Genomic DNA, 22,764 nt, shown 5'->3' with positions numbered 1-22,764 from the left:
TCTCATGATGGTGTACAATTGTGCCAAGTTACATCAAAATCCCTCCATACATGAAGAAGAAATGCTTTGGACAAAGTCATTCTTGTATCTGACCTTTGGCCTCTAAGTGTGACCTTGACCTTAGACCTAGGGACCTGGTTCTTGCACAAGGCACTCCATCTCATGGTGGTGAACATTTGTGCCAAGTTATATCAAAATCCCTCCATGAAGAAGAAATGCTCCGGACAAAGTTTTCATTCTTGTATCCTTTGACCTCTAAGTGTGACCCTGACCTTGGACCTGGTTCTTGCGCATGACACTCTGTCTCATGATGGTGAACAATTGTGCCAAGTTACCTCAAAATCCCTCCATGCATGAAGAAGATATGCTCCGGACAAAGTCATTCTTGAATCTGACCTTTGATCTCTAAGTGTGACCTTGACCTTAGACCTTGGGACCTGGTTCTTGCGCATGACATTCTGTCTCATGATGGTGAACAATTGTGCCAAGTTTCATCAAAATCCCTCCATGCATGAAGAAGATATGCTCCGGGACAAAGTCATTCTTGAATTTGACCTTTGACCTCAAAGTGTGACCTTGACCGTAGACCTAGGGACCTGGTTCTTGCGCATGACACTCCGTCTCATGATGGTGAACAACTGTGCCAAGTTTCATCAAAATCCCTCCATGCATGAAGAAGATATGCTCCGGACACAGTCTGTGGACGCCGCCAGGGGCAATCCCATAATATGTCCCATTTTTCAAACGGGCGTATAAAAAGTATACAGTAACTGTAGCTTATAAAATTTTTGAACTTTGAGAAACCAGTTCAAAAGCAAGAATTTCCTATTGTTTGTGATTAAATTCAACATGCCCAAATAAACCTATAATTTAGGCAAAGGCAAACCTTCATTGTACTCCAACAATGTTCAGGGTTGCTAGCTGTTGCTGGTAGGTAGGGAACTAATGCTGGTGGTTTTACTTCCTCTAGGTGGTCCCAATCTATACCCTTGAAGAATTCATGTGCCTTTAACTTCTCAAAGCCTCCCATCTCATCACTGCCAAGTCTTTTATCTGGATCTAAAACCTGGAAATAAATCAATATAACATTTTATATAACATTTTATATAATTTTTACTTTCTATTTAAAAGTTATAGGAATTTAAACACAAGACAAAGTATGGGAGATCTTGCTGACAGAGGTGCCACAGACAATTCTGTGGTCTTTTTTAATATTTTTCTGTCACAATATTGTCATATTTTTAGTTCCTTTTACTGTCTAAGTCAACATAATTTAGCAGAGTTTCCGTCCTACACTGTGGCCATTCAATGTAGCAGCTTATGGAGTGATCACCAGCACAAACTTCATCTTTAGTATAACACTTCGTTAGTGACAAATACTTTTAGTTTTACACTTCACATCTTTCATGACTTACAGCTGATGTCTTTCATCAATGAATGAATGTTGGCATACTTAACACATTTCTGAAGTGAATGAATGTCTTTATACTTAATTTTTTTCAGTGAACCCTTGGCAACAAAATTAAGCAAATAAATAAGTCATACATTTTTTTACCTGAAAGAATATACAAAATTACGACAGGCTGTCACACATAAATAAACCTTTAACAAATATTTAACAAGTTCTAATCTGCATTCTACCATGGCTGGATTTGATTGCCAGTATATGGACCAGTCAGACAGCATTATGACGCCAAATTGCTGCTAGACATCCAGTTCACTACTAATCAGATAAAAGAAACCCATAATAAATTATAATTTTTATTAGAATATTTCAATGAACATGTAAGAATTAAAACAATTAAGGCCTCTTCTTGTGGTTGATCATCTAATTTACCATGGTTAATCGTTTAGATGTGTTAGATATTTAACCACTCAAGCTAACGCCCCTTGTGGTTCAACTCCCGAGCTCTGAGCCATGATAAATCAGACAACAAACCACTTGAAGTTCTTGCTAATTTGTTATTATCTCTTGGTACACATCATTTTTATGTCAGTCCTGTATACAAGGCATTTAGTATAGTTATATTAGAATTATATGATATTAGAATTATATGAGAATCACTTACCAGTAATTTTTCAACTAAATCTCGAGCTATAGGATTGAAACCTTCAGGGAATTCATATTCAAGTTTTGTGATTTTCTGGAATATTTGGTATTCATGGCTGAAAAAAAGAAAAGGTATTCATGAATACAAAAACACATATTTCAAATGGAGGAAGTGTAGAAGTGTTTTAACTAAAGTCTTAATTTATTTTTTTGCAATCATAGAAAATGTTCATACATTAACTAATGCCAACTTTTAACACAGCAGGAATCATGAGTAAGTCATGTTTCTTGAACTTGTATCAAAGATAAATGCTTAAGAACCGTACCTTGTTTAGCTGACTTTATTTCATGGTATAAAATGTTGATGTAGTAAGAAATCAATATACTCAAGCTTACCCTCCTCTAAAAGGGCATTCACCAGATAAAAATTGAAAAAGAATACATCCTAGAGCCCACAGATCAGAACTGAAAATAAAACATATATGTTCATGACTTTATTGAAACAAGTGCTTGAAGAACACGAAATGCCCCCCTTGATGCATTCAGTAATTGCACAAGGAACAGAAATTATTTGGTTACTGTGACCTTGACCTTTGACCTACTGACCTCAAAATCAATTAGGGTCATCTGCTGGTCATGATCAACATCCCTATTAAGTTTTATAATCCTTGGCCCAAGCATTCTCAAGTTATTGTCTGGAAACTGTTTAATTGTCCTGGGTCACTGTGCCCTTGGCCTTTGACCTACTGACCTCTAAATCAATAGGGGTTGTCTGCTGGTCATGGACAACCTCCCAATCAACTTTCATAATCCTAGGTCCAAGCCTTCTTGAGTTTTCATCCGGAAACCATTTAACTGTACCAGGTCACTGTGACCTTGACATTTGACCTACTGAGCTCAAAATCAATAGGAGAGATCGCCGTGACGTCACGCGTTAACATCTGTTTATCTGGTGGTTGGCAAAACAAATGATTTTAACACCGTTTGCGTATTGAATCAGAATTTTTAATTTTTAATAACTTTTTTGCTCATTTATGGATTTTCAAAATTTAAAAAGATTTGAAATACTAACTATCTTCATATTTTTGTATCCAAATATCTTTTTTCAATGAATAACCGTTTTAAATGACATATACTTTTAAAAGCAGCGTAGTGATTTTCACAACCTTTAGAAAAACAGTGTAAGTTAAGCGTTCATAATTAATCCATTTTATTTAGAAATAACAATTAAAAGTAATCAATAAATTGCTTGTTTTATAACCTTTCCATTGATCAAAAACTATTTATGTAATTTGTGTTTTAAGAAAGTTTAGACCGTTAGAAAAACATCACTGTTTACAAAAAACATGGACGGTCGGCTTCTGCCCACCCGATCACTGTCTTATCAGTTCTAAAAATAGAATTTGTATACAAACACGATCTTTCCTATAGGGGTCATCTGCTGGTCATGACCAACAACCCTATCAACTTTCATGATCCTAGGCCCAAGCTTTCTTGAGTTATCATCTGGAAACTGTTTAACTGTTCTGGGTCACTGTAACCTTGACCTTTGAGCAACTGACCTCAAACAAATATCATAGGGACAATCTATCTTCATGACTAAACCTTCACTATCAAACCTTTCTAGATCCGACGCCCAAGCACATCTAGAGTCATATCTCATCTTGATTTAAACTTGATTTTACAAGTGCACCGCCCGACATACACGACCGTCATACTGCAAAAAATGATGACCATCATCTTCATTCTGATGAAGTGGGGGGCAGAAAGTATCAGTTTTCTTAATTTCCTAATTGTCCCAACTTAATTAAATGCCGCCCAAGTCAAATAAATTAACATTTCAGGAAGATATTTTCAACCATTAGAAGTTTACTGAAAGAGAATTAATGACTTATTAGTGCAGATTAGAATATTTCTTAACAAAAGGATAGAAAGCATTGTTAAATATGTTTTTGAATTATCCAGCAATTGAAACTGCATGTTTCTCTGTTATAGAAAAGGTAGAGGTCCCAGTGATGGTCCTGATTCGGTCCCAGTTAGCTCAACTATGATCCTAAGTGTTGAACTGAGTTATGCACGTACGATTATTTCATCCAATTTGAGCAAATGCACCTAGTTTTATAGTCCATTGTGTAGCATTCATTCAAGATAAAAAATTCTGACCAATTTTCGTCATGAAGATACCCGCATTGTAAAAATATGGCATCTAGAGAATAGGACATGTTTCATTACTTTTACTTCAACCTATTGAATTTAGTATTTTAGAAGCACGATATACCCACTTTGATATACTTTCTTATCCTAGATTTATCATTAATGTGAAGGATTCATCACCAATTTATCATGTAAGATCTAACAGTGAAACTAAATATGGATTTCTATGGAAGTGTCACAAAGGACATTTCTAATTTTTCGACCTACTGACCTAGTTTGTGTTGACGTCGTTACTATATTGACAAGTGACCTATTTTCAGCCATGTACTAGATATCATCAAGATAAAACATTCTGACCTATTTTCATGAAGATCCATGAAAAATATGGCCTCTAGAGAGGTCACAAGGTTTTTCATTTTTAGACCTATGACCTAGTTTTTGAACCACGTGACCCAGTTTAAACTTGACCTAGATATCATCAAGGTGAACTTCTCACCAATTTCATGAAGATCTCGTGAAAAATATGGCCTCTAGAGAGGTCACAAGGTTTTTCTATTTTCGATCTACTGACCTAGTTTTAGACGCCACATGACCCAGTTACGAACTTGATCTAGATATCATCAAGCTAACATTCTCGACCAATTTTCATGAAGATCCATGAAAATATGGCCTCTAGAGAGGTCACAAGGTTTTTCTATTTTTAGACCTACTGACATAGTTTTTGATCCCACGTGACCCAGTTTCGAACTGACCTAGATATCATCAAGATGAACCTTCTGACCAATTTCATGAAGATCCATGAGAAATATGGCCTCTAGAGAGGTCACAAGGTTTTTCTATTTTTAGATCTACTGACCTAGTTTTACCTACTGATCCAGTTCGAACTTGACCTAGATATCATCAAGGTAACATTCTGACCAATATTCATGAAGATCCATGAAAAATATGGCCTCTAGAGAGGTCACAAGGTTTTTCTATTTTTAGACCTACTGACATAGTTTTTACCCCACGTGACCCAGTTTCGAACTTGACTAGATATCATCAAGTGAACATTCTGACCAATTTTCATGAAGATCCATTGAGAAATATGGCCTCTAGAGAGGTCACAAGGTTTTTCTATTTTTAGACCTAATGACCTAGTTTTTGACCACATGACCCAGTACGAACTTGACCTAGATATCATCAAGGTGAACATTCTGACCAATATTCATGAAGATCTCATGAAAAATATGGCCTCTAGAGAGGTCACAAGGTTTTTCTATTTTTAGACTACTGACCTAGTTTTTGATCCCACGTGACCCAGTTTCAACTTGACTAGATATCATCAAGGTGAACATTCTGACCAATATCATGAAGATCTCATGAAAAATATGGCCTCTAGAGAGGTCACAAGGTTTTTCTATTTTTAGACCTACTGACCTAGTTTTTGACCCACGTGACCCAGTTTCGAACTGACCTAGATATCATCAAGGTGAACATTCTGACCAATATTCATGAAGATCTATGAAAATATGGCCTCTAGAGAGGTCACAAGGTTTTTCTATTTTTAGACCTACTGACCTAGTTTTTGATGGCACGTGACCCAGTTTCGAACTTGACCTAGATATCATCAAGGTGAACATTCTGACCAATTTTCATAAAGATCCCATGAAAAATGTGACCTCTAGAGTGGTCACAAGCAAAAGTTTACGGACGCACGCACAGACGGACGACGGACGCCGCGCGATCACAAAAGCTCACCTTGTCACTTTGTGACAGGTGAGCTAAAAAAAATCCATAAAGTGTGTTAATGAGAAATGGCTGTCAGATTTTGTAAAACAAAACTTTTGAAACCATTTTGTTCTACAGCACACATAAAATGTAAAGACTGGAAGGCGAAACAAACCTTTTACTTGCAGATTTACTGGTAAGAACTTCCGGAGATACATACTGGGCAGTACCAACAAAAGAATTCTTCCTTTGGCCTTCATTATTCTCTGAAACAGTCAATTACAACTCAAATGTTTTGACAAGAAATGTGATAGTATTTATTTGTTCAGTACAAAATTAAATGAATTCTCTTATGTCAGCGATCATTACTGAGACAGGAAAAGAACTTGTCACTTGGAAGAAAAAATGCTTGGTACTTGGACCAAGGCAAATACTGGCAACATTCCAAATGTAAGGTCAGTTTTAGGGAAAAACTTCCATGTTAACCCTTAACCTCTAAATGAAACCCTGAACTTAGAGCTAGGGGTCTGGATCTTGCGCATGACATGCCGCCTCATTGTGGGGAACATTTATGCAAAGTAATTTCAAAATCCCATGATGAATGGAGTTATGAATCGGACACAAAACAGACCCTGTCAACCTTTGACTTCTAAGTCTGACCTTGACGTTGAAACTAGGGATCTAGTCTTGTGCATGACACATTGTCTCATTATGGTAAACTCAAGGATGGCAGGATGACAGGCCTTTCCACCAATGGCCTGACTAAGGGCGTCTGCGCATGACAGCGTCCATTATTAAAACATGCAAATTACATCCTTCCGCAGCACTATAAAGTATCCTGGCGGATGCCTCAATTTGATAGCGCGGGTCATTAAATCAGTAGGATTTCTGGCAAACATCAAGGTGTGAAAGAGTAAATTTATGTATTTCCCAGTTGAAACACCATGCGAGATTTATTTTTTAATGCAGCTAATTAGGAGTCAAAAATTTGGCCGAAGTGCTACACAGGATGAGAATATGAAGTATTTTTATCAAACTAATTGATTATAGTCTTGTTCATGCTTTCAAACTGTCAAAATAGGGGTAGCGTAAGTGGAGTGTTTACACACAAGCCACGTGATACCTGTTGCTCCAAGGATTTCTTTGTAGCGATAAATAAAACTTAGACAGTCATTTGATATAATAACAAGAAATCAATGCAGACTGTTTGATTCTATGTAACTTTGATTAAACTAAAATACAAATTATTAATGAATATCGAAAGTACAAAGTAATTAAATGCCATTACGAGAAGTCTTTTACAACTGCCCAGAATTACAATTTATCCAGATTCCTTCAAAAAACGCTGACCAGTCGGTTATTTTTCGATAGCATTTCATCAAATTTAGAACTATCTCTGGTTTTACCAATAAGAAAGTCATGTAAGAATAAACATTGTCTTTATCGGCAACATTGAAAATATCATATCCGGAATATATTTAGATATGCTGTTTCCCACATTTTAGTAAACTTTATCATGACATGTATAGACTTTCCATACTATATTAAGAATATTTACAATCCTGTCGATCAAATAGTTTTATAAAGTTTACAGGGTCCTAAACAGGACCATTAACTTATTTGTTTACAAAATGATATTGCTATTCAGAAAATAAGCTAATAATTTTTAGACCCTCATATGTCTATACATCAAAAGCATACAGTTCATGTGTACATTTTCCTTGTGAAAAGATATGGCTCATTTTCAGACAAACCTATAAGTAGTAAAAACCTTCAGTAGACTGTTGTTGAATGGTATCGTTGGAAGATTTATGCGACTAATAAGTTATTCTCCTACATTACCTATAAGTGTTATAAAGATTAATGTTGATAAAAACAAAATCTAGAAAGGCAATTGCCCTGTACTTCAGGTTGAAAAAACACTCTCCCCATTCACAACGCCATGTTTCCTTTTTGCAGATTCTGAGTTTTTGAGCTTTTAAATATAACACTTAGTAGTTAAATGCATTTCTCTTGCTAATAAACAATTATGGTTGAGAAAAGGTAGAACGTTATGAAAACAGCTGTTTTTTTTTTGCATATCGGTTTTACTTTAAAAAAGCACAATTTGGTTCGATTTAAAAAAAAAATCGAACACGGGAGGGGGTACCCCTCCCGCACCCACCCCTTATCCCGCCACACAAACTTTACCCCAGCGCCTTAAGAAATTTCTGGGGAAGGGCCTGCAGTGTTATGGACAGAACTCGAAACAGACCCTGTTAACCTTCGACTTCTAAGTGTGACCTTGACCTTGGAGCTAGGGGTCTGGGTCTTGCGCATGACACGTCTCATTATGGTGAAAATTTATGCCAAGTTATTTTAAAATCCTTTCATGGACAGCACAGTAATACACGGACGTATGCACTGGCGGATGAACAGTGCAATTTTGATATGCCCGCCTTTGGGGGCATAATAAAGCCTTGGATTTACTGGCAAACAATCAGAGGTGATACATAGAACAAGAGTAAATTTCGACTGGTTACTGACTTACCAGTTAAAACACTCAGTAAATGCAAGTGGTCAGTGATATATATATTTTATTACAGTTTGAGCCTATATTAAAAGGAAGTCAAACATTTGACTTCTTGATGCTCAGTGCTTGTACACAGGGATGTGGATATAAGGTATCCCCATACCTTTAGTCAGTGCTGTTGCATTTTCTAGTCCTTTGATTTCATGCGTCCATTCAAAGCACCTGTATCGTAGAATTTCACTTAAGCTGGAGCTAGGAGAAGTGAAGAGTGTTTCACATTTCACTAAGCCAACTGTGCTATTACTTCGCTTGGTTGTGTTCTATGCTTCCAAAGGATCTTCTTTCAGATTTTTAACTGCTGTTTTGATTGATAATAAAATCTGTAACAAGGTCATTTGGACATATAGAATGCAACCAAGCAAATAACTGCAGACTTGGTTTGATTAAGTCTATATATGAGGCTTTGTAGTAACATAAATTTCTTATACAGATACAAATTCATTGAATTGACTCCATTATTCTAAAGGACCAGAAAATATAAAATAAGTCCAAATACGGAGAAAAGTGACTTTTAACAACTGCAACACAAGAAATTCACAAACTTACCTCCAGATCCATCCTCTGCACCATTTTTAAAGATCTTTGCTGAACCAAAGTCAGTTATCTGGATATGCATTTCATCATTTAACAATGTATTCTCTGGTTTTAAATCTCTGTAAAATAAAGAAAGAATAATAGTAAGACATATGAACATTGTCTTTAATTTTGTATATTGATAAAATATCATCCAATCATCTTCAGATAAGCTAGATCTATAACCTCCTATATACATTTTAAGGTAACTATCTATCTATCATTGACCGATTGTATAGACTTATCCCATACTATATTCTAAGGATTTTACATCCCTGTCTGTGTCAAATAGGGTTTATAAAAGGTTCTCACAGGGTCCTACACAGGTACTCAAGTTACTTCATTTTTCATGCCTACCACAAATGATATTGAAACATATTCGAAAATACTGTTATTTATAAATCCTGTGTGAGAACCCTGTATATAGTCTATGACATCACAACATGACATAACAGTTTGCATGTGTAGCTTATTTTTCCCTCATGTGAAAAGATATGGCCATCTACTACTCAGACAACCTTTAGTTTTTGCAATGTAGGCAAATAAAAACACTTGAGCTTTCTTACTTGTAGATCTGTTTTTGCAATGGTATCGGTATGGATCGTAGTTTATGATGCGAGCTAAGTCAAGCTTATCTCCTCATTAGCCTATAATTTTTTATACAAAAATTATGTTGATAGAAAACAAAAATATCAGTAGTCATTTAAGCCCTGTACTTCAGTGTTTAAACATTCATTTCTCACCTATGAACAATTCCTACGCCATGTAAATATTCTAGTGCTTTGACAATTTCTGCAGTGTAGTGTCTTGAACAGTCTTCATCAAATGATGATAACTTGTGGAGGTAGTCTAAAAGCTCTCCTCTCCTTGCATAACTCAACACAAAGTCTGATCCAGGGTTAAGGAGGGTTAAAAAGGCTAAAACCTTTCATCTGAAACAGCTGATATATTTTTTTTATCCGTCATATATCCTTTTACTTTTTTTACTAAATGAGTGAAATACTATACACAGAAAATCAGTGCTCCCTTGCCAGAAAAAAAATTCATGAGTACAATAAGCCTAAAGTGAAAGCTGTTACTGGACTAGAAGTTATGCTCAAGTCAGTAAGTTTTTTGTTTTCCCCATGTAGTGACCCTAGAGCTAAATGGTTCAGCTCTGGACTACAATACCAAAGGTTGAGAAGGATCTGATCCTCCATTCCTCCAACAAACATTCTGATGTTTTGGATGAAACTAAATGTTCCTTGCTTCAGAGTTTTACACAAGGCAGGCAGAATGAGATAAGCATGTGAAAATGGAGCATCTTGTGTATCACTTCGCTCAAACTAGGCACTGGTGATATGTGACGCTAAAAAGGACAATAAATTGAACTCAATCTGATTTCCCACTATTTAATCATTGACACATATATTACAGAGTCATATAGCATAATTACATAATCCTTTCATTTTTTCAATTTACTAAACGTATGTTTAATTAAAGGATACATAGTCTATCTGCATCTTGGAAGGTATAGTAGAGTCTGATAAAGAATGGATGATTTATCTTCATGAGAACTTCCTTCTCTCTCATCACATATTGTGTTTTCCTTTCCCTCATAATGTGCTTCTTCTCCAATACCTTGACTGTAACAAGAATAACATTTAACTTTAGAAATTACTCGATTTTAAAGCCTGGTAAAAGAGTCAGTAGAGTGTAATTATACACAGCATGCTCTCTACTTGAAGAAGATGGCCCTTATGGCCCTAGTTCACTGCACAAACACATCAAATTGGAGCTAAGGTTCTTACCAAATTAATATGATTCAACTATTTCAGTAGAGGGTCACACAATAAGATATGTGAAGTTCAGTTTCAAACAAAACGATTTTCATTGTCCAACCACTATACAAATATATGCCTTGAGCATAGTGTGGTTATGGTTTTTAGTAACTGTGACAGCCATTCTTGATAGAAGAAACATTTTTGCAAACTAGGTGATATATTCTGAAACCTGGACAACTATTTAAAACAAGACAATTAGTATGAATTTCGTTTTTCCATGTTCAGGCCCCTGTGACCTTGACCTTTGAAGGAATGACCCCAAAAACAATGGGGATCATCTACTCCGTCCTAGTCCTATCAACCTATGAAGTTTGAAGGTTCTAGGTCAAGTGGTTCTTCAGTTATTGGTCGGAAATGAAGTGTAATAGATTTCAGCCCCTTTGACCTTGACCTTTAATGGAGTGACCCCAAAATCACTAGTAGTATCTACTCTGCATGTCCAATCACCCTAGGAGGGTCAAGTGGTTCTCAAGTTACTGTTAGGAAACTGTTTTCCATGTTCAGGCCCCTGTGACCTTGACTTTTGATGGAATGACCCCAAAAACAATAGGTGTCAACTACTCCATAAGTCCTATGAAATTTGAAGGTTCTAAGTAAAATGGTTCTCCAGTTATTGGTCGGAAATGATGTGTCATGGACAAACTGATGGATGGACAGACACGGCAAAATCAATATGTCAGTAGGGGGAGACACAATAACCATTTTACTCTCTGAAACATTTTTTCTTTCAAAAATATTTAAAGTTCTAATGTACTGACACATCAACCTTAAGAAAAACACCCTATGAAACTTCCTTTGAAGGGTAGTGATATTAAGCAATGAGTTCAATAACTTGTTTACTCGCTGAAACATTTCTTTTCAAACATTTTACAGTCTGTGTGGCAGAAATTTAAAACACACCCAAGCTTGGTGCCACAATAAAACAAAGCAAACTGTGTTAACCAGCATTTTGCATAAAATCATAAATTAGACTGATTATGTGATATATATTTTTGGGAATTATATATTTTATAGGTAACAGCAGCTTTGTGGGAGACACCATTTTTTAAAAATTTTGGCAAGAAGATTTTCCAAAATTATGCTGGTAATTACATGTACTTACTTGCATACTCTGTTCCAGAACTTATTTCTTTTGCTAAATAGACCTACAATATATCAAAAATAGCATAAGCAACTGCATACGTTAACTGTTTGACAATTTGAAACTTTTACTTGATCAACAGTATCTAGACCATAGGTTCAGAAATTTTAATTGTCTCTAGGCTGCTATTTATAGGTTAACAGCTTCGTATCGAGAAATATGCAGGAGTTCTGCATCAGAAATATTGCTCAACTGCAATTCATTATTTTGTGTATCTACCCTTATCAATATTATAATATATATAAATGATATAAAATTCTGGTATACATTTTGGGGTAGAATGCACTTTAGCAGTCCTCACAAGTTAACAGCAGGCACCAAACATGATATTCATCTAAAATAAGTTACTCCTTATAACCCTTGATTTCTAAGACATTTTTAAACTACCATTATTATAGGGTTTGCTAAAATGCAAGAGCTCCACATTTTTTAGACTAGGGGCTAGTCTACACATTTTGTAACCGCAGCAGAATTGAAAATATCATTGTTTAACGCAACTGGTTTTTTTTTCAACATAAAATTTGAAGGTCAATATGGAAAATATTAATGTTTCAGTACCTAAAGTAAGTAAAACGCAAGTTGAAAATATGCACATACTAAAAATCATTATATGATAAATTGGCATGACTTACAAGCCATAATGATATATGATAAAAGTGTGATTTCTTTATAAAATTATATTAAACAGCTTAAATACTGACTGTTAAAGACTTTAGTAACAAGTATGCCCACGGGCAGAATGTCGAGCCTGCCAGCTGTCAAGTATGACCTTGACCTTAGACCTAGGGACCTGGTTCTTGCGCATGACACTCAGTCTCATAATGGTGAATATTCATGCCAAGTTACATTAAAATCCCACTATGCATGAGGAAGAAATGCTTCGGACAAACTTCAATTTGACCTCTGACCTCCAACAGTGACCTTGACCTTTGAGATAGGAACATGGGGTTTGCGCATGACACGCCTTCTTATTAAAGTAAACATTCATGCTAAATATAAACAAGATTGGTCTATGCATGTCAAAGTTATGGTCCGGACAAATTCGGACGGACAAACGCACACACGGACGGACGCATAGACATACACTGAACTGTCAAAAGTGGCAACTAAGTTGTGCTCACCGCAAGCATGCTCAACAAAAATAGTAATGAAGCAAAAAGAGATGAGATTTCCATGAACTTACTGTTGAATAAGAGCCTTCCCCTATGACTTTACCAAAGACAAAATCATTTGGAGTCTTTTTGATAGGCTTGGCAGAACCAGGGCCACTCTCAGAGCTGGTACTCATTGTTCAGTCTGAAATATGAAGGTACAAAAGTAAGTCAGCCACATAAGCTAAAAGTCTAGAAACAAGAATGAAATACTAGAGATGCTTTTGAGAAAAGCCCATGTCTCCCACAACTGCCTAATCATCTAAATAGTAAGTCAGTCTTTATATACTGTTTACTTAATCCACATGTGCATGTGCTTTCTTGACACCAAAAGGACGCCTATACTACTAGTAGTACAGGCGCCGGTTTGGGGCCAAAACTGCGCAAGAAATCTGAGTGTTTTTGGTAATTCAAGGGCCATAATTCCGAAGTGTCTAGGCCAATTTGGCTAGTTATCGAACTTGGCCGAGCACTTATTGGCAGACACATTTGAAGTTTGGTGGAGATTGGATGAGAAATGTTCGACTTAAGAGTGCGGAAAAGCTTTGTGACAGACACACACACACACAGACTGGAGTAAATCAATATGTCTCCCACACCACTGTGTGGTGGGAGACATAATAACTACAATGAATGCAGGTTGGTGCATAGGAAAAAGGCATTATTCCATATATATCTGGTATAGTCACTGATTTAACAGTTTAACACTGTAACAGAGCTTAGGGTCATGGACGGTACTTGCTGACATTTTAATTTGGGCTTTAATATGTCCCACCAACAAACTACACATAATATTACCAGAACAGTACTAAAAGTTTTTGTTTCAAATCGTATTTGCATCAAAATAAAAATATGTGCTACGGAATCAAAACATTTATACCTTCTGGAATCATAGAGATACCACAAAGACAAGTATGCAGATCTATGCTATTAGTCGCAATATCTCAAGTCTGAAGTCAATACCTTGAATTGTTAATAAGTTATGCTCCGGACACAAAATATGATGGACAAACCTGACCTTGAGCTCAAATTGTGACCTTCACCTTTGACCTACAGAGCCAGTTCAAATGCTCGGCACATCGTCTCATCACTACCTACCTACAAGCCAAGTTTGAAGTCTATACCTCACATGGTAATTTTAAAAGTTATGCTCGAAATATGATGGACAGTTTTTGTCAATAAATTAAACATAGATTCCATGTAGAAACTTCAAATGGGTTGAATTTAACTCATAATTTTAAATAAGAGACTTAAATCTTCAGAAATATGTGAACAAGTGCAAGGAAATATCTAACTGAACACCAGTTTCAATACACAGTGGACTGCCAATGAAAGTAAATTGCAGAAACAAAACACAAAATATACATTCAAAGAAGGAAGTGGCTTGGGGTCCAGTAACCGGACCTCTTAAGACCCGGAATACTGGCATGTACTGTATTACCAGCGTATAAGGTAATTGATGGTTAAAGTTATGATAAGTTGTAATAAAGTTGCCATTATTATTACGTTGTTTTTTTTTTGTAAATATTTTATTTATAATTATCTCTCGCTCGGTTTTGAGACATATTGAACATGAAATTTTAACAGTGATTTCCAGAGTCACCGTATTTATTTACTCAAGCAGTAAAATGAATTTGTAACAGTCTCAGGAAAAATGTGCAGCCTCGACCGGGATTCGAACCTCGGACCTTCGGCTTACTGTGCCAATTGAGCTACCGAGGCCACCCGATACGAGAACCGCTACACACCTTCCCTCTTATTGCCAGACATTGGCATTCCTGGTCAATGTCTGCCGCAGACTGTTAACCGAATTCAGATGCACACCCTAGCCAAACTGCTTCACCCCACATGGGCTCCAAGGGTGAGCATCCTGGACGAGCCCCCAAATGAAACAGTCTCAGGAAAAAGGTGCAGCCTCGACCGGGATTCAAACCTCGGACCTTCGGCTTACCGTGCCAACGCTCTACCAATTGAGCTACTGAGGCCACCCGATACGAGAACCGCTACAAATTTAACAACCCATGAGCAAAATCCATGTTTTAATTTAAATATTAAAGAAAACATAAGGCGTAATATTTTAATTCATCAGTCCCGAGAAAAGCAAGAATTTGATAAATGCTTCAAATTACAGCGTACAAATTGTTACTTATTATTGATCATATTTGTGATCACATTTTTCCAGGGATTAAAGAATTATAAATACTTCAGTTTTACTGTCACTTTCAATGTATTTAAAGCGATGAGAAATATACGAGAGCAAACTCTGAAATTATCTTCCAGTTTTTATGATAAAATATAGTCTCTTCCTTGTTAATACCGTTCTCTGTATTCACATTGATTACTGGACCTCTAAACAGCCCTGTAAAAGTTGTCTAGATGTCTGGTATGCGGCTCTGTAGCCACTGCCTTCCAAAAGTGTCAGCAAGGCAATTTTATGCTTTTATTTGTGTCAACATAAATTTCCATATCATTCCCAACATATTTCATTGGGGAATTTCCTGAAGAAGTTTGGGCGTGATAGGACTGTGACAGTCAAAAGTATCACACTGTTCCGAAACATCCTGATGGACTAATAAGGGGAGACAAAATGTTTGCGCCGGGGAGAATCAAAGACACAACTTTTCGATTAGTCTAAGTCAGTCTTAACACTGCATCACAGTGTTCCCCCATACTCTTAACCTCCAAATGCTGTAATGATTTGATATTATCATTTATGACCGTTTATATAGAAAAACTAAAGGAGTATTTCTGAAAACATTGAACAGTACCCCACCCACAAAAATTACACTTTCGACAGCATTGAAAATACAGCCAAATCAAACACATGCCCATTAAGTTCAACAAAAATGTTTATCTTACTTTGAGTGGATACAGATCTTACCGGTCAGAATTATGTTAACATCAACTGGGCCATGAATGAATTCTCTTGATGAAAATGAAAGTTGAAGTAAAAACCGGAAACGGTAACTCACTCTGCGCATGCGTAGACGAACAAAGGTTCAGTAATAAAACTAACGCTTTTTAGCGCATTAAATAGTCAAAACTTCAACCAGACGTATTCTTCGTTATATCATGCTTCATAGCTTTGCATATTTGATGTACTTGGGAAAATACTGCCATCAAAACCTGTAATTATATATTTGACAGATGACGTCATTTCAAGCATTATCCGGGTACTTGTAATGGCCGCTTTGTTGGAAAGCTACACAACATTTCCGGATATTTCATTTCCATTATTATGTACGTTTTATGCTTTGCCACTTATAAAACACATGTCCTTTATATAAACAAAATTATTTGGTTTATTCTGATCATCATGTTATGTGCAAATTGTACGTGTAATTCAAGATACTCATTTTGCACAAGTTTTCATTTTTTCAAAGATTTGAAAGAGCTAAACTTTATTATAAAATTATTTAAACGGTGTATAGTAAATAGCAATATATAAGTTTCTTATTTTTACTTGAAAAAGGTTATTATATATCTTTGTAAGACTTGCTATGTTTCTTAGGCTACTTAGTTAAATTCTGGTCAATGGGATTTTTATTGATAGAGTCTCTAGTGTTTAGCAGGCCATGGATGCCTAGCTTATGTTCTAGTCATCTGGTTACTGGACCAGATGTCTAGCCTCGCCTCTAAAGGTCTTATAGGCGTCCAGTTTTTATTATTTCCATGAACGAATTGTATCGCTTTGACTTTTGCACTATTATTTATTTACATCTGATCAATACTTGTTAAAAATGCTGCTGTCGGTGGGCTTCATATTTTCTACATATGATTAATTTAACAAGATTTCACTATCGGTAAGCCTGTATAGTTCAAAACACAGTTTTTCCATCAAATATCGTGCATGCGCATATAGGTAGTTTCTGTGTTGTGTAATCAAAATCTGCAAACAGTCTACTCACTGTGTAAAAAGGTCATCAATAACTGATGTGCACTGTGTGAAACGTCATCATTTAATAGATTTAATGCGTATTTACAGCATATTGAAACTGAAAGTTAAAGAAATTAAAACCATTGTAATTTCTACTTGAGATTTTGCACTGGCAAAATTTTGTGAGTTTGGGCAAAAGTCACTTGCATTTTTCATAATGTACTCTTTTTACTTTTTGCAAGTATGTGAGCTTAAATTGGAACCCTGTAACAACATAAGGTAATATCTGTCTGTATAATCAATTTGTACCGTTTCATTCATAGACTATTGATCTAAACAGTCATGTGAATGCTGGTATTTATAGATTCAGGGCATTTTATCAGGAAGTTCAGATTCAGAACAGGTCTTGGCCTTTTAAATTTGGAAATTCATTTGCGATAATTGCTTACTTTGGGAAAAGAGCATTTTTTTAAAATCAACATTTCTTTCTGTCTGCAAAAGATGTTTGAACTAGAGGAAGAAATTTGGTGTTTTTTTTAATCATAAATGACCACATTACTTCCTCATTGTGAAATATAAATTATATTTGCCAGATTGAAAAAAAAAAAAGAAAACATGTTTTTTTTTTACATTTTGAGAAGTCTCTGCCACAACAGTTTGCTCTTTTTCCCAATTTTAACAGGTTGCAGTGGAAATATTCTCAATATGACCAGGAGCCTTTTTCCCAAAAGCCTAAAAAAAGCCCTGCTGTAATTAGAGGTGACTGTTGAGACCAATTTTGACTATTGCAATCCTACTGATACTGCTGAAAAACTGTTGCGATACCATTCTATTGCAAGTTACTATTGCAATATTTATTGGCCACCATGTTTTATACAGTACTACTGGCATTATTACACAGTGTAAGACACGGCACTGTTTAAATCCTGTTACAACCCGTTTTCGGACAGCTAACGGTATATCATTATGGTTCGCTACGCGGAAATGTTCAACAATAGTAAATGCTGGAGTTTTGTTCACTGATTTTTTTTGGAAAAAAATGTAGGTACCTGTGCCCACTAAATTTTTAAAACAAGCATGATAATTTCCAAAATTGGGAAAAATAGAAATATGTTTAATTTCCATACTAAGTGATATAAATCCATATATTTCCTAACTGAATGTTGTTTAAAAGACACTGATTCTGGTATGCAAGGTATGTGGCCTATGGTCTGCGTATTGGCAGTAAGAGCCAATATACAAGACTGGACGATTGATAGACTTGCTTCTGTTTATCATATTAAGCTACCGTATAGCTACTGTGCAGTAAATAGATTGCATGTGATATTTTTCACCTTTATAGCAAACCAGTTCTCGAGTTTAAAACCACAGGTCATAGGGCTTTTATATTTGATATGTAGCATCATCTAGTGGTCCTCTACCAAGGTTGTTCAAATTATTCCCCTAGGTCAAATATGGCCCCGTCCTGGGGGTCACATGGTTTACATAGACTTATATAGGGAAAACCTTGAAAATCTTCCTGTCCAAAACCACAAGGCATAGAACCTCAATAATTAGCATGTGACATCATCTAATGGTCCTCTATAAAGATTGTCCAAATTATGCCCCTGGGGTGAAAAGAGGCCCCGTCCTGGTGGTCCCGAGTTTTACATAGACTTACATAGGAAAAAAAATCTTCTTGTCTGAAACCAAATGAGCTAGGCCTTTGATATATGGTATGTAGCATTGCCTTTTGGTTCCCTACCAATATTATTCAAATTATGCCCCTGTGGTGAAAAGAGGCCCGGCTCCGGGACTCTCAAGTTTAACATAGACTTGAATAGGAAATTTTTTTTAAAATCTTGTCTGAAACCACAAGACCAATGCCTTTGATGTTTGGTATGTAGCATTGCCTTGTGATTCTCTACCAAGATTGTTCAAATTATGCCCCTGGGTTGAAAAGAGGCCCTGCCCCGTGAGTCCCAAGTTTTACGTAGACTTATATAGGGAAAAAAATTAAAAATCTTCTTGTCTGAAACTGCAAGACGTAGGCTTTTCATTTTGATATGTTGCATTGCCTAGTGGTCCTTTACCAAGATTGTTCAAATTATGCCTCTGGAGTAAAAAGAGGCCCTGCCCTGGGGGTCCCAAGTTTTACATAGACTTACATAGGAAAAAACTTTTGAAAATCTTGACTGAAAGTTCAAGGCCTAGGCTTTTGATATTCAGTATGTAGCATTGCCTAGTTTCTCTCTAACAGGATTGTTCAAATTATGCCCCTGTGGTAAAAAGAGGCCCCGCCCTGAGGGTCACATAGTTTTTATATGAGATACTTCCAAAATTATCTGGTCATATTTCCTAGACTGTTTTATTATAATTTTCTTATGGCCTCAAGTAATTAGGGGTCACTTGATTGTAACCTTGACCTATTGACCTACTTTCTTGTTTTTTAACCCTTAGCCTGCTGCAGGCGAATTTAACAGCCTTTGCAAACAGCTTGGAACCAGATCAGACGCCGATTAAATCGGCGTCTGATCAGGTTCCAAGCTGTTTGCTACTCTGACAATATTTCTTCCAATTTTGGAGCAAACTGAATGAACTTTACAATTTTAGCAGACGACATTTCCAGCAGACGACAATTTATCTAGCATGCTAAAGGTTAAAATACAGCCATGAAATTTGGATGACTTGTACAGTTTTACACACCGATCTTAAAACTGACTTTCAGTGACCATGAATGTGACCTACTGACCTACTTTCTTGTTTTTTAAGATACAGCCTTGAAATTTGGATGACATGTACAGTTTTGCACACCGATCTTAAAATTGATTTTCAGTAACCTTGAATGTGACCTACTGATCTACTTCCTTGTTTTTTAAGATACAGCTTTGAAATATGGATGACATGTATATTTTTGCGTACCGATCTTGAAACAGGCTTTCATTGATCATCAGTATGACCTACTGGCCTACTTTCTTGTTTTCTAAGCTACAGCAAGAGGATTTGGACCACCTCTAATATTTTTTTTTACAGATTTTAAAAGTAATTTTGCATAATCTTTACTTTGACCCATTCTCCTATTTTTGTTTTTAAAGCTTTAGCTAAGAAAATTGTTCAAGCAAGCAACTCTACTCAGGTGAGTGATATAGGGCCGTCATAGCCCTCTTGTTTAGAGATATCACTTAGTCAGGCCAGAGTTATGGCCCTTGACTTGGTAAAAAGGTATGCATAAAAAGGTATAAAAGTTGTGTTGCACATATCTCAAAATGTATATGACAGAGGCCAGGGTCATGAAACATCATAAGAATACATGTATTATTCAGCATGTGAAGTTGTGCACATGGGATTTTGTTCCGGATTTTTATCAGTCAGACCAGAGTTATGGCCCTTGATTTTTAAAAATATGCATAAATGAGATACAAGTTTGTGTTACATGTATCTTAAAAAGTATTTGACTTAGAGCCATAAAATATTAGGAGATTGTTATATAGCATGTGAAGTTGCACACCTGGTGTTCTGTTTGGGATTTCACTCAGCCACATTGGAGTTATGGTCCTTACTTAGTGAAATATACACATAAAGTGCTTGTGTTGGCATGCATATAGCTTAAAAAATTGTCCTAGGCCATACCAAATTGATATGTCGTTCGTCGGAACTACCGCATCAATAATTTCTTTCCCGAGAAAAAAAAATAAAAATCACCCACCCGGACGTACATAAAAATCTCTGAAAAAAAAATTTTTTTCTGATTACACGGTCCGGAATAATAACTGCAAAACAGGTTTTATCGCGTTTTTAATGCGTCAAAGTGATATTGATCGGATTTTATGCGTCCGTAATACATGTAGCTGATGACCCAAACTCAAAAAGTCAGGAATTATGGTGTTGTGCAACATTTGTTTTTAATCTGGAGTGTCTGTGCTATGGCCACACATGGCCATCGATGTGCCGGTAGGTAATGGAGTAGCCACGTTCTACTTTTGTTCGGAACAGTAAAAAGAACGAAGCCCGACTTGTAAGACGTGCACAGGGATGCAGTTAAAAATATTTGGAATTGGATTAAACATAGAAAATATTGTTCAGATATAAAGTTTTCAAACCATTTGTTATCAGTTGTTTAGTTCAGAATGTTAGATCTAGACCCCAACGCCGAGGCCGACTCCTATCTTAAAAAAAATGTTTGTTCACAGATCCTGTCTCAGCCCAAATCTTTTTGAACGTAACATTTTTAGTACAGCAGTCAGATATTCTATCAAAATGCATTTAGTCAATTCAAAAATTGTTTAGCTTTTCAAATAAGTAGTGTAGATATGAAAAATATTTCTAACAAAATCTGTCCTTTTGTAACCCCAATTTTGCCTGTTTGTATATTAATTGGCTGTGAATTGATTAAACGGAAGAAACTGAAAAAAAACAGACCTCCCCAACTCTAAATTTCTAGATCAGTCACAGCACAGCAAATTTAACACTTTTAAGGGTGGCCATATTGGGATCATTCTTTGGCCGTCTGTTATCATTTTTGCCTGAAATGAATCTCTAACACAAAAAAATAAGCTAGCCTGATCTGTTAAGAAATTATTCCAAAGAGATTAAAGCAATGTCGAAGCATCTGTATGCCCAACTCTGTTTGCTCTCACTGGTCAAGTGGTTTATTACTTCCCCTCACCTCTCTGGGTTGGAGTTCCACTAGGGGCACAAAGTTGTTCATGTATCGAAGCCATCTAACTATGTTTCAGAAGAAATGTTATTCCACACATGTGCCTGTTTTGTCTTAAATATTCCTCATCCTGTGCCGTTAAATAGACACGTCTTCAGATTAATGTAGAAAAATCAAAATTAAAAATAAGGCACTCATCCCTCGGTAATTATAATTACAAAATAAAAAAAACAAAGTGATTCAGTGAGTTTTGGCAAGAATTTATTTGCAAAATCATTCATGTAGTCTCTAAAACATATAGAAAAGCTATATACTGTGATACCCACACTGTAAATGTTTGATTTCTGTGTTATTTCTAAAGAAGTGTTAACTTCATGTATAATTATAACGGCCTGCTCAAGGGTCCAAGCTGGAAAAAAAAAAAAAAAAAAAGCCCGCTCGCTCCATGTAAAATCTACCCGCCTCTGAAAAAATCAAAATTGAGAAGAAAAAAAATAGAAAAAAATTTCGCTCGCTCGCTCCTATTTTTTTTGAAAATTTTCCGAAGAACTATTAATCAATTTGGTATGGCCCTAGTGCCCAGAAATCATGTAGGAATATTACCCAGCATGTGAATTTGTGCACCTGAGTTTTTTTTTTCTTCACTCTGCAACACCAGAGTTATGGCCTGTGACTTGGTCAAAAAATAAAAGTTTTATGTCAAAATGTACTTTACCTACATTTGCTGACTGTCACATCTTAAATGCAATAAATCCTTGTTATTGCAACTAGTTATTGCTTCCATTTAAAATGTTCTGGGGAAATAATATGTTACCATTTGATTCTTTATTTATTTTATTTACTTCTTTATTCTGAGAGCTTAGTAAACATATGTTTGCCTAAAAATTAGCTAGCTCCTAAACTACATTTAGTTACCTGAGCTGCCAGACTATCATAATCTATGTCCAATATCATATCCTTCCTGAAAGAAAATCTCTAGAATTATATTATTGACTAGCTTTTGTCACTGTGAAATGGAATTAGACAATGAAATGAAAAGAAAACAAATATCTTTTATTATCAGTCTAGTAGCTAGTC

At 35.9% G+C, this 22,764-nt stretch overlaps 2 protein-coding genes across 2 annotated transcripts in view; one reads left to right on the top strand and one right to left on the bottom strand.

Annotated features, from left to right (window-relative positions):
- Nucleotides 1-16,194, bottom strand: part of LOC123563462 (3-phosphoinositide-dependent protein kinase 1-like) — a 31,592-nt gene extending 15,398 nt beyond the window's left edge. The window contains exons 1-10 of the mRNA XM_045356296.2: nt 16,056-16,194; nt 13,207-13,319; nt 11,985-12,027; nt 10,547-10,684; nt 9,803-9,947; nt 9,033-9,139; nt 6,090-6,180; nt 2,447-2,515; nt 2,070-2,166; nt 887-1,066 (exon numbers count right to left, since the gene is read on the bottom strand). Of these exons, the coding sequence (XP_045212231.1) occupies nt 887-1,066; nt 2,070-2,166; nt 2,447-2,515; nt 6,090-6,180; nt 9,033-9,139; nt 9,803-9,947; nt 10,547-10,684; nt 11,985-12,027; nt 13,207-13,311 (975 nt within the window). The 5' untranslated portion in view covers nt 13,312-13,319; nt 16,056-16,194. The remainder of the gene's footprint in view (nt 1-886; nt 1,067-2,069; nt 2,167-2,446; nt 2,516-6,089; nt 6,181-9,032; nt 9,140-9,802; nt 9,948-10,546; nt 10,685-11,984; nt 12,028-13,206; nt 13,320-16,055) is intronic.
- An 83-nt stretch (nt 16,195-16,277) lies between these two features.
- Nucleotides 16,278-22,764, top strand: part of LOC123562016 (myocardin-related transcription factor B-like) — a 110,003-nt gene continuing 103,516 nt past the window's right edge. Inside the window, exon 1 of the mRNA XM_053531990.1 lies at nt 16,278-16,414. The gene's annotated coding sequence lies outside the window, so the exon portion shown is untranslated. The remainder of the gene's footprint in view (nt 16,415-22,764) is intronic.

This window comes from Mercenaria mercenaria, chromosome 2, assembly GCF_021730395.1.
Source record: "Mercenaria mercenaria strain notata chromosome 2, MADL_Memer_1, whole genome shotgun sequence".
NCBI lineage: Eukaryota > Metazoa > Mollusca > Bivalvia > Venerida > Veneridae > Mercenaria > Mercenaria mercenaria.
This window is presented reverse-complemented; position numbering and strand designations above follow the sequence as displayed.